The 13091-nt window shown below is 40.4% G+C and overlaps 1 protein-coding gene across 3 annotated transcripts in view; it reads right to left on the bottom strand.

Annotated features, from left to right (window-relative positions):
* Positions 1 to 10290: 10290 nt before the first annotated feature.
* The window catches only part of LCP1 (lymphocyte cytosolic protein 1), a 56040-nt gene continuing 53239 nt past the window's right edge, over positions 10291 to 13091 (bottom strand). For 2 of the 3 annotated variants that reach the window (XM_032294716.1, XM_032294717.1), the window contains exon 17: positions 10295 to 12091. In XM_032294716.1, coding sequence (XP_032150607.1) covers positions 11959 to 12091 — 133 coding nt within the window. In that variant the 3' untranslated portion in view covers positions 10295 to 11958. Of the gene's footprint in view, positions 12092 to 13091 lie in introns of all 3 variants that reach the window. The other variant, XM_032294715.1, reaches the window with a different exon arrangement.

The following is a 13091-nucleotide window of genomic DNA, read 5'->3' as shown; positions in this document are numbered from 1 at the left end:
TTCACCTTTTTATATAAATCTTAACATAAAATAATACTAAATCTTAACATTTGACATATTAATCTTTTTTATATTAAGATATAATATAAAATCAATTTGTTCAACTATACTTTGGAGAAAATGAAATCATATTGGTGGTGAGCGGAAGAGGTGGAGCTAGCATTTGAGCTGCTTCTCCAAAATGTCCTTCCAGAGAATGAGACAAAAACATTGCATTGGTGTAAATCTGGTAAGATTTCCCATCCACTTCCCAAGTCATTCACCTGTCGAAGTGACCTTCATTACTCACCTTCGTGCTGGATCTGAGTTTTGCTCTCTCTTTGCTTTTGCTGTCCTCTCTTGCCCTTCTCATTCAAGTGGCTGGTTCTTAGCCCCAGGCCTCACTTCTGGTGCTTCAATTTCTAAAGAGAAAGATTGGACACAATACATATGTCAAGAATATGTACAAAGAAAAAAATATAAACCCTTCCACTAAAAGTGAAGCTCTCAAATAAACTTTTACGCCACTCTATGCTTTTTATGACTTATACACCTAAAATAAAATGATCCATAGAAGTTAAAAATAGAAGATATATAGAAGGAGACATCAATGAAACAGAAACAGAAGCTGGGGTAAAAGATAAAAATAAATGAGCTTTCAAGTCAGAGGAAAAACCTGGAATGAAACTTAAATGCACATTGTTAAGTGAAAGAAGCCCATCTGAAAAAGGCCTCATATGATATGATTTTAATTATATGACATTCTAGAAAACGGGTTCAGATGGGAGGGAGTGAGGAATGAGTAGGTGGAGCACAGAGGATTTTTAGAGCAGTGAAACTGCACAGTATGACATAGTAATGGTGAACACATGTCATTATACATTTGTCAAAACCAGAAGAATGTACAACACAAAGAGTAAACCCTGGCCAGGCATGACGGTATGTGCCTATAGTTCAGCTACTTGGGAGACTGAGATGGGAGGATCCCTGGAGCCTGGGATTTGGCCTGGGCAACATAGTGAGACCCCATCTCAAAAAGAAACCAAAAAAACAGTGAACTCTAGTCAAACTATGGACTTTGGTTAATCATAATGTATCAATATTTGTTCAGCAAGTATAATAAATGTGTCACACTAATACAAGATGTGAATAATAGGAGAAACTCTGTGTGTGTTGGGGTGGGGAAATGTAGGGGTGTGAGGGGACACGTGGGCATTCTACTTTCCAATCATTTTTTCTGTAAAGCCTAAAGCTGCTGTAGAAAAATAGTGTATTTATGAAACAACACAAACAAAAACATGGCACTGTTAAAATCAGACAAAGCAAAATTAAGCTATGCAAAGCAAAAAGCTGAACAAAGATCAATTGAAATTGACAACAGGTATAATTAATATACGACAGCCATTAAACTTTATGAGTCGAAAAATACCTCAGTAGCATAAGACAGAGGGAAAGAAAAAGAAAGAAAAAAAAGGAAAAAAAAAAGCCAATACCATTAAAATATAAAGCAAAACACGATAGAAATATCAAGGAGAAATGAATAAAAACACAGGGAAGACTGAGCACGCTCCCATTTGTCTAGGATGGCTGACACAAAAGGAGACATAGGAAATACAGAGCCCATGTCTCAATGGGAAACAGATGCCTCTTTCCGCATGGAAATTTGACCTTCACTTATCTTCCTTACTCGGTTCCTCTAAGAACTTGATAAAGGTAAAATGTCAACTATGTTCCTAGGCAACATTACTTTTGGTAGAAATAACTCCTATTGAATAAATTGCATCTGGACTCAGGATAACCATAAATGAGCTATAAATATCTGATTGGGACATCATAGTTTCCGGTTCCCCTAAGTGTGGTAACTCCTGTAACTCCACATGTCTCCATAGGGACCGTGAAAGCTGTGTCTATGAAGTTATTACAAGATATTGGCTACCGTGGAGCATGGAGCTTCTAGGCCAGGGTGATTTTTACACCGGCCTGATGTGGATTTCATTGCTTCATACCTGAAACATCACTTGAGAAGCCTGGGAAGCAGTGTGGCTGCTGCATGGCTGCTCCAAGAACTACTCCCATGGGAGAAGAGCTCCCAGCAGTGCCTTACCATCAAGCTTTGATTTCTACCTTACGTACCACTGAATAAACTGTTGCCAAATGAGGCTAATGGAAGCCTTGTGAGTTTGAATGCCTGGTTGAACCTAAGAGGATTCGCTGGTGAGTATTGCAAGACGGTATACTCAATTTTATTAATTTGTGGGAGTTTAATAAAAGTATTGTTTATACTGATGTGGGAAGGGTATAGGGAAATTACAAGGCATAGTGCAGCGTTCCAAGAATAGTAACATGGGACACTGAAAAGATGGGGAAAGGAAAAGAACAAGTGACCAGAATGTGGTGACAGACAGAGCCACAGGAGAGGGCTGCCCGGCTGGAGCTGAGACTTCTCATTGAAGGACTCAGGCAGTTCTTTCTTTTCTTTAGACAGGATCTTGCTCTGTTATCTAGGCTGTCATGCAGTGTGGTCATGGCTCACTGTACCCTCCACACACACCACCGTACCTGGATAATTTTTGTATTTTTATAGACAGGTTCTCACCAGGTTACCCAGTCTGATCTCAAAATCTTGGGCTCAGGCAATCTTCCTGCCTTGGCTACCCAAAGTACTGGAATTATAGGCATAAGCCACTGCACCAAGCCCTGAGGCAGTTTTTATTAATTCTGCAGGAAGGGAGCTGGGAGAACAAAAATCCTGGCCTCCATTTTCTTTCCTTCCTTTGTTCTCTTGCTTGAGCTTCCCATGGATGAACTCAAAGAATCCAGAAATTGAATAATGTAAATAACAAAATTAAGTGATATAATATGTAATTATACATATTATAGATATGTATAATTTTCCCAATTTTCTGTGAAATGATTGCAAAAGTTGATCAGAAACTATAAGGCTACAATTTAAAAATACAATAAATTCCTAACTGTAAAAATTCTCTAGGTTAATTTCTTTGATCCCAAAGCAGGCAAGAAATGATTGGTGGAACGAACTAAAATACTAGCTCCATGAATGAAAAGACATAGATAGACATGAGAGAAATTAAGAAGGAGTTAGCACTGATGGGACTTTGTGATTGACGGGATATAAGCAATGAAAAATATAGAAAAGGAAAGATGATTTCCAGATTTCTGGCATGGGCAGCTGAGTAGATGGTTATGCTATGAACCAAGAAAGGAGAGAAGGATAGGAAGAGATGGACCTGGAAAAGTAGGAGTTTAAGATGAGAAGAGAAAATGGAAACTCTGAGGAGCACAAAAAATAAAGTCATAAGTGAAGAAAAATGAACTTGCAAGAAAGACTGGATCATGACCAGTGCTGTAGGAGAGAATCCAGGCACTCCGCTTGGCTGAAATGAGAAAGAAGGACATACAGATGCATACAAAGGCATAAGAGGCAGATATATTTATCGTTGAGGAAGTCTGGACATTGAGTAAGTTAGTATGGATAATTTCTAGTTTCTCAAGTAAGAGATGAGGTTATCTATACTGAATAAGGAGAAACATGGTGTTGCCATTGTTACTACAGTGTAATATATCACTAATATCACCATTACTGTGTAATACCTAAAACTTAGTGGCTTGAAATAACAATAATGACCTTTTATCTCTCACAGTTTCTCTGGGTCAGAAATCTGAGGATAAGGTGGTGAATTATTTTGGCTCAAGGTCTCCTGTTGGTTGTGATCAGTGGCTAGAGCCAGAACAGCAGAGGACTTAGAGAATCTAGGGATTGGTCAGATGTCACTTTCGTTTTATCTGGCTTAGAGACCGCTCCATGTGAGCTAATTTAGGCTTCTTCATAGCATGGTAACCTCAGGGTATGTGAACTGTTCAGGGGTTGATGCTTCCAAGAACAAGTATTCTAGAAAGCAAAGCTCATCTTTTATGCTCTAGGCATGGAAATTACATAGTGTTACTTTCCCTAAAATGAGAAAGGCTATAGCATGGTTGGACACTACGAACCAGCATCACCTAATTGACATTAATAGGACATCCCATTCAGCAATGGCAGAATACATACTTTTTCAAGTGCAGATGGAACATTCACCAAGGCAGATCACATTCTGGGCCACATACAAAAAACTGAGAAATTTAAAAGGATTAAAATTACAGAGGGCATGTTCTCTGACCACAGTGGAATTAAGCTAGAAATAGAAAACAAAAAATTATATAGAAAATCCCCAAATATTTGGAAGTATTTTATTTTTATTTTTTAAAATTGTATTTTTTAATCAACAAAAAATAATTGTACATATTTGTGGAGTACATAGTGTTGTTTCAATACATATAATGCATAGGGAGCAGATCATGGTAATTAGCATATCAGTCATCCCAGACATTTATTGTTTTTTGTGTTGGGAACCTTCAATATTATCTCTAGCTATTTGAAACTACATCATATATTATGGTTAATTACAATCTTTCTACAGTGGCATGGAAATTAGATAATATACTCATACTCTTTTAAAGCCCATGGAACATAAAAAAATTAGAAAAATTAGAACATACTTTGAACTGAACGAAAATTAAAACACAACATATCAAAATATGTGAGATACAGCTAAAACAGTGCCTGCTGAAAATTTTATGGGATTAGATACTTAAAAAGTAGATGTGAAACCAATGTCCCAAGCTTCTGCCTCAAGAAACTTAAGAAAAAAGGCAAGCGAAGTAAATTCAAAACAAGTAAGGGAACAATAAAGATGGAAATCCGTATAGTAGAAAAAAGGGAATTATAGATACAACCAATGAAACAAAAAAACTGGTTCTTTGAAAATAGCAGTAATATTGATATAGGCCTCTAGTCAGACTCATCAAGAATAAAAGAAATACACACCACTACCATCAGGAATGAAATTGTAGGAATATTCCTACAAATCCTACAGACATTAAAATACAATAAGAAAATATCATAAACAATTTATGCTTATAAATTTGATTACCTAGGTAAAAAGTACAAATTCTTTGAATGACACAAACTGTCAAAGCTCACTCAAGATGAAATAGATACCCTGAATAGCTCTGTATCTATTAGAGTAATTGAATTCATAGTTTAAGATCTTCTTTCAAATAAATTCCAGACTAGATGGCTTCTCTGGTGAATTTTACCAGACATTTAAGAAGGAAACAATGGTAATTCCACACAAAATCTCAAAATATGAAAGAAGAGGAAATATTTCTCAACTCATTTAATGAGGTCTACAATACCCTGGCATGACACCGAAGCTTGATAAAGACATTTAAAGAAGAAAGCTATAAACTAATGTCCCTCATATGCATAGATGCAAAAATGCTTAACAACATTTTAACAAATTTAATCTAGTGATATTGCAAAAGACTAATACATTACGATCAAGTCGGATTTTTTTTCACAAGAATGCAATGTTTGTTTAATATTCAAAAACCAGTTAATGTAATTCACCATGTTAGCAGATTAAATTTAAAAGCCCATCTAAATAAAAAGCATGTAACAAAATTCAATAGTCATTTACAATAAAAGCCCTCAGCAAGCCAGAAATCGTAGGGAAATTCTTCAACCTGAAAGGAAGTGTCTTTGAAAAACTTACAGCCATCGTCAAATTTAACGGTGAGAAGCTGAATACTTTCTCTGAAAGATCACTAGCAAAGCAAATGTGCCCACTCTCACTACTTCTATACAACATTAAATTGAAGATCTTAGCCAGTGCACAATGGCAAGAAAGAAAATGGCATCTAGACTGGAAAGAAAGAAGTAAACCTGTCTTTTAGTCACAAATCTGTGTGTGTGTGTGCACTTTGAAACCAGTTCACTGGGATCCAAGTGAATTGTGTGCACCTATTAAACATATATATATATATATATATATATACACGTTAGGCATGAGAAAACATTTACATAGTTTTCTTTTTGTCACCCATATACAGGCTCAGTTGGTAAGCTCTGTCTTTCAGAAATAGTGAGAAAAGATACTGAGTAAAAGCCCTCTTTGACAGCTTAAAATTTAATTACAGGAATTTTATTAGGAAACTGTCAAAGTAACTAGATTTCACAAGAGGATCGGTCAATGCGGCTTACTTGTTTTGAACATTAGCTCTGCTTTCTGAATCACGAGCTTGGCAGGAATGTGCTGGGGAAAATGATGTCAAGTTCACCAAGATAGCACTGCTGGCTTTTACTGCAAGCCTCTCTGCACACTGGACTGAAAAAGAATAGAGGTCAGTGACAATAGGTATAGTAACTGTAAGGGAGATGGGCCCAGGGCGCTCATCCCAGGGACTGAGAGCACATGAAAGTGTCTTGTGCTGAATGCTCAGGCTGAAATAGGCTGGTCTATGGCAGGCTAAGAGTTTACACAGTCGGCCGGGTGCGGTGGCTCACGCCTATAATCCCAGCACTTTGGGAGGCCGAGGCGGGTGGATCACAAGGTCAAGAGATCCGAGACCATCCTGGTTGACATGATGAAACCCCGTCTCTACTAAAAATACAAAAATTAGCTGGGCATGGTGGCGCGTGCCTGTAGTCCCAGCTACTCGGGAGGCTGAGGCAGGAGAATTGCTTAAACCCAGGAGACGGAGGTTGCGGTGTGCCAAGCTCACACCATTGCACTCCAGCCTGGGTAACAAGAGCGGCAAAACTCTATCTCAAAAAAAAAAAAAAAAAAGAGTTTACACAGTCTTTACAATGGAGATCACAATTGTGCTCCCAGGGACAGACTAGGGCTGTGTGTGTGTGTGTGTGCATGTGTCTGTGTGTGTATGTGCGAATGTGTGTCTAGGTGAACAAAATCACTAAGTGGACCGATACTTTAAAAGGTCATTTAATCCAATGCATTGCATCAGACCAGCCCGAATGTCATAATTTCCAGACAGACAGGAATCCATTCTATTCTAAATACTCTGCGGGTAAGTCTATTTCACAACTTGTCTCACAATTACCTCTTTATGTTCAGCGTTTCTTACATTCATGAAACACTTGTTTATGACTAATATAAATCAATGTTTTTTTTTGAGATGGAGTCTTGCTCTGTCGCCCAGGCTAGAGTGCAGTGGCACAATCTCGGCTCACTACAACATCCGCCTTCTGAGTTCAAGCAGTTCTCCAGCCTCAACTTCCCTAGTAGCTAGGATTACAGGTGTGCACCATAACACCCAGCTAATTTTTGTGTTTTTAGTAGAGACAGGGTTTCACCATGCTGGCCAGGCTTGTCTTGAACTTCTGACCTCAAACCGTGCCCAGCCTAAATCAAATTTTTATTTTTTACTTTTTCTATTTAAAAATTCTGAAGGAGTCTAAATCAATTTTTTTTTTAAATTACGAAGCTGTTATTAAAAATCTAGAAATGTGTCTGGCTCTGTAGGGAACATCAGCATGAGTAAGACCCGGTTCCTACCCACTTCTCATTCATTACAACTGAATTCTTCCAAAAACTTGTGTTGATCCTTCATTCAGAATAATTTTTTTCCATGAGCTCCTGTGACAATTAATGTATAAATTCGTGATTGTGTTGAACACATTCTGCTTTTTATTATGGTTTGTGTGTGCATGCGTGCTGGTTAACATGCTCCATTAGACATAAAACAGAGAAGTTGGGATTGGCCAGATCATCTGTCCCTGCTTAGGGTTTTTAATAAAATAATTTGAGGAAACTTAAGATGATCCATGTCTTACCACTCAATGTGCAATATTTTTGCTAGAGCAGGAACTTGGTAAGTACCTGTTGAATTAAAATTAACATTCTGTGCTCAAGTAGTGGGTATATTATTCATTGTGGCCTTATTTTTGGGGCAAAAGATTAAAACAACCTAAATATCATTTTTTATTCTTATTGTTTTGAGATGAAATTCTCTCTGTCACCAGGCTGGAGTGCAGTGATGCCATCTTGGCTCACTGCAATCTCTGCCTCCTGGGTTCAAGTGATTCTCCTGTCTCAGCCTCCTAAATAGCTGGGACTACAGGCGACAGCCACCATGCCTGGCTAATTTTTGTATTTTTAGTAGAGACGGGGTTTCACCATAATTGCAAGGCTCGTCTCGAAATCCTGACCTTGCTGGGATTACAGGTGTGAGTCACCACGGCTGGCCAAAAACAACATAAATACCTATTTAGAGGCCACTGGTTAGATAGAGTTTGGTACGCCTATATAGTAGAAGACCATGTACCTATTGGAAAGATTGAAGCAGGTCTGCATGTACCAATATGAAACAGCCTCCAAGACAAGGTCTTAAGTAAAAAAAATGGAATGCAGAGTGATGTTTATGGTATGCTAATATTTGTTATAAAAAAGATGTTTGGGTGTGATATGTGCACAGAATATTTCCAGGATACGAAAGAAGTTGGTAACAGTGGTTGCTGATTAGCAGGGGAATTTGGGTGGTTAGGACAGAGATAGCGGCGGATTGATAAACCAACTCTTCTGGGATAAAAAGCCCTATTTGTAGAGTTTGATAATTTTGGGGGTGTAAATATTTCCACCATGGTCCATGTGATAGTTTAACAATAAGTGCACATGATTCAGTTGGCTCTAGTGAGCTGATATCAGCTGGTTTCAAAGCACATCACTAGGCATGGAACCGGGAGGTGACCTGCTTTCTACTGCAGACCTTTTGCTGCAATTTAAATTTCTTATGCCACACTTGGACTGATAATTTAAAATGTAACAGTACAATTTATATTTCGAACAATTATCATGCTTTTTCTGGTGAATTCCTTTAGTTTTCTCTTCAAGATGGTCTTAGTTTTCTGGCCTTTTCTGAACCTTTTCGGTCTTTCTATTTATGAGAATGATCAGTGCAGTCTAGTACAAATGAAAAGAAACAATATCTGTAGCCTCTTGATATGTTGGGAAGACAGAGACCTCCTAAGTATAGAAGGTGCAGGAGTGTTTAGGCCAGGAAGGAGCTACCTCCAAGACGTTGCTGGTAAAGCCTGGACACGCAGCTCAGGCACAAAAGCCCAGCTTCCTAGCTGCTGGGTGGGTGGGTGGCTCCTCTGCAGGTCAAAGTGTGACCATGTCAAATTGATGGCCAGCTTCTCTGTCACAGCAGCCCATCCAAGGAAGCTGGCTGCAGCAGAACTCCTCTGCGTCCCCCCTGCGCACCCCCACTCCTTCCCAAGCAAGGCCCAGCCAAGCTGGAGAGGCGACCCGGGGCACTGCTAACCCCAAAGATACCTCCTCAACTCAGTCTAGACGTTGTTTTGCACCAATCCCTAAGTCTGACTTTTGTTTATGATTGGGTTTGTTGGGGCTTAGAAAAAAATGAAACCCTAAAGTGTAGCTTTGATTTGCAGAGTATTTTGAACTAAAGGAGACTGGAAAGCCTCGAAGGCAACCTCAGAAACAAGGTCTCCCTGAACTTCTCCTGCCCTCCTGTCTCCTGCCCTTCTTTCTCTCCTGAAGCAACTCAAAGAAAGCAGAATTCCTCTTTCTCAAGGAGGGTCATAGAAACTAGAATCCTTTTCCCCCAAAGCAAGCCACAAAACCCTGGAAAATTACTCTATCTCCCCCTGCCTTTCTGTGTAGACACTGATGGTAAAGAAATTCTCTGGTCTACCTTGCCTGATAATAGGTAATAAGACCCTCATTCCAGGGGGGTCCTGCCCTGATCTCTGGAGGAAAAAATGCTATAGACGGCAGCCAAGAAGAATCTGAACAGACAGACCTTGCTGGGCTTCCCCTTCAATTTCTTAACCTCAGATCACAGCATTTTGCCCAATCACATTTCTACATGGCCATTTGTTCTGCATTAAATCTAAGCATAAAAGTGAACAGTTTTCCCTGGATCTTTGGGTTTTCATTTTGAAAAGCTCCCATGTCATGTAACACTTTGTCACCTTTTCTCTTGTTAACCCATCTTTTGTCAGAGTATTGACCATGACCCTGATGATAAGTGAGGAAAGGTAACCCATCTCTCCACCCCTACAAGTTCAGTGTATGAGTTTGGCTCTCAACTTTAATTTTATTCCCTGCTTTGCCTAACTGAAACTTATTCTTTAGTTTTCAGCTACACTGTTTTTCTTTAGACTGTTTCCTGTCATAAACTCATCTCTCACCCTGCCCTTCTTTTTATCACTTGTCACACCTGTTATTCTAATTGTTTAATTTCTGTCTTTCTCAAGACAGGCATCAGCTGAGCACACTGCCTGTTTCACTTACCGGCACATTCCTAAAGTCTTGCGCGATGCCTAGCACGTACTAGGCACTCAAAGCACGTTGGTGGAATGAATGAATGAACACTGTTAGCACAATGTTAGCAAACTTCCAGAAGGAAACACCCAGAGACACCTAACATAGGGAACATTTTATTTGGAAAGATTTTTGAGCATCATGCTCGTCATTTTTCATTAAGGCAGTAACATTCTTTCTTCCTGGAGGCGAATGGGTGGAAATCGTCTGAGGCTACAGCAAGTTCAATCTGAAGTCAAAACCAACCACTTTGCATTCAGAAGCAGCAAAAATATTGCTTGTGGGCTGGCAGGAGCCACGTATTGGCTTTCTGAGTCCACTGCCAAGGAACAGATCCAGAGCAATGCGTTTCAATTGCTTTGAAGAATGGCTGAGTTCCATTACATATCACCACTAAAGAAGATACCTCATTGACGGACCCTTTCACCATGATAGTGGGAGTCTAGTGTTGGTTCACAATGCCCTGCTGCTTTTAAGCCTTCAGTTGGTTTGGGGGGAAATAGCTTAACCTGTGAGAGCTGCTCAAATTCATTCTGTTCTGGCTTTGCTTTGGAATTCTTTGTCCAGTAAATTAGCCCTTCATAATGCAATGCCACCATTTCTTATCTAGCATAGATTCATTTTACCCTTGACAGCTGGCTAGGTGTGTGTGTATGTGAGTGGGGGTGCTATTTATTGGCACATAGTGTCCCCCCCTGGAGCTTAGGGGTGGCAGAAAGCTTTCATAATACGAAAAAAGTAAACATTGATAATATGGCCTGACAACGATCAGATACGCTAAGCTCTAAGAGCGAAAGCAAGGCAGGATTGCCTCCAGATATTGACAGATATTAGCCATACCATAATAACTAGATCTAACGTGAGGGGCTAAATGCCTGGAGAGGCAGTACCCTAAGGGATGCTTATAGTTCCATGCTGCCCCCAAGTGACTTGATGCCCCATCACACCCTCCTTGGATCCAACTCGTCCATGGAGATTAAGGCTCTAGAGGGCAGAGTATTCAAGATGTTAGATCTGGTCCGAACCCAAATTCTAGAGTTAAAAACAGAGGGATTCTAAGTGGCTGAAAAAAACAAAACCTAATAACATTTGGGACTCCAGTTTTGAGGAAAGCCTCTGATGATTAGGCTTACTTCTGCAGGCTACCAGAGATTCCTGGGACTTCAACAGCTTGAACGATTTATCAGACGCTCCAAATGGCCCAGAGACAAGGATGGCCAGAAGAGATGGGCCCCCAAAAAGGCATGCTTCCAAGAGTGTGAGGAGCAACGTCATGGGAGGTGGAGCAGGAAGAGGGGACAGAAAGAGAGGCCTGCAACAGATCAGATGCCGACCTCCAGGAATAGGCTTTAGGGCAGGCATGATGATTCGCCTCCTGGCTCTCATCTTGAACAAAGAAAAGGGAAGCCACATGTAGCTGGTTTGAAAGATTACATACAAATTAATAACATTGCAGCTTCTATCCTCAACTAACGGCAAAAGCAAGAAGGGCACCTGGAAAACAACCTTTTTCTTTTCCTCTAGATTTTCGAAGAAGGAAATAAATCAAGAATAGAAGCATATGTATAGAAGGTTGGGCCTCCTGCAAAGAATGAAGCACTTTTTGTCAAATACAGGAGAGGCTACTTGGCTGCACTAATATGTGCTTTTTTGGAATCTTGTAGAATGTCACCAAGTTGAACTTTGGAATGGCTTGAGAGGTCCGGGGAGCATCTGTGCAGGGCAGTCAGGAGGGAGTGCACCGCCTCCCGCCCGGCCCCACCGGGCCTCACACCCTCTTCATTCCTTTCCCCATGAGGCAGGCAAACACGGTCATGACCATTTTGGGGTTCACTTCAACCAGGTCTTCTGGCAGGGCATACACTCTTGCCCCAATTTTTCGGGCCATAGAGATGGCATACCTAAAAGAAAAGAGGGAAAATGAGAGCCTGAGAAACACAGCATGAATGGGAGCCTGGAGGATCACAGTCAGTCTCTCCATAGTCAAAACGGAACTTACTCCTGCAGTGGCTGGAGGCAGTCACCAGCATCCTCACACTTCTGTGGACAAATTTTGGCTCAACAAAAGCTTCTGACAAAGCATCAGACTTGCTGCCTAGCCTTGTGATCATTATCAAGTGTATTATTTGTCTTTGGAGAACTCTTCAGCTCCTGCCCTTTTTTTTTTTTTTTTTTTTTTTATTTTGAGAAGGGGTTTTGCTCTTGTTACCCAGGCTGGAGTGCAATGGCGCGATCTCGGCTCACCGCAACCTCCGCCTCCTGGGTTCAGGCAATTCTCCTGCCTCAGCCTCCTGAGTAGCTGGGATTACAGGCACGTGCCACCATGCCCAGCTAATTTTTTGTATTTTTAGTAGAGACGGGGTTTCACCATGTTGACCAGGATGGTCTCGATCTCTTGACCTCGTGATCCACCCGCCTCGGCCTCCCAAAGTGCTGGGATTACAGGCTTGAGCCACCGCGCCCGGCCTTTTTTTTACATTTTTTATAGAGACAGGGGTCTCACTATGTTGTCCAGGCTGGGCTTGAACTCCTGGCCTCAAAAGAACGTCTTGCCTCAGCCTCCAAAAGCACTGGGATTGTAGGCGTGAGCCACTACACCCAGCACACGTGGCACTTTTGGTACTCACACCAGGAGTATTCTCTCGGGCTACATAGCAGCACAGCAGAAAAAGTCACAGAACTGAATAAAAATATGTGCTAGGAAAAGTTTGCAGACTATATTTCAACCACAGTAACATTTTTACAAGGAGCAAAAGAGGAAAAATGCATCTATAATATCCTGACCCTACACATCAATTTTTAAATTCTTTGTTCCATTCCAATTTTTGCCCACATATATTTGTATTTATTTATGCTACTATAATAAAGAGTAGCCAGAGATTTATATTCCATATTTTCACA

Source organism: Sapajus apella, unplaced genomic scaffold (assembly GCF_009761245.1).
Source record: "Sapajus apella isolate SASKATOON/1434 unplaced genomic scaffold, GSC_monkey_1.0 scaffold32, whole genome shotgun sequence".
NCBI classification, from domain to species: Eukaryota; Metazoa; Chordata; class Mammalia; order Primates; family Cebidae; genus Sapajus; species Sapajus apella.
This window is presented reverse-complemented; position numbering and strand designations above follow the sequence as displayed.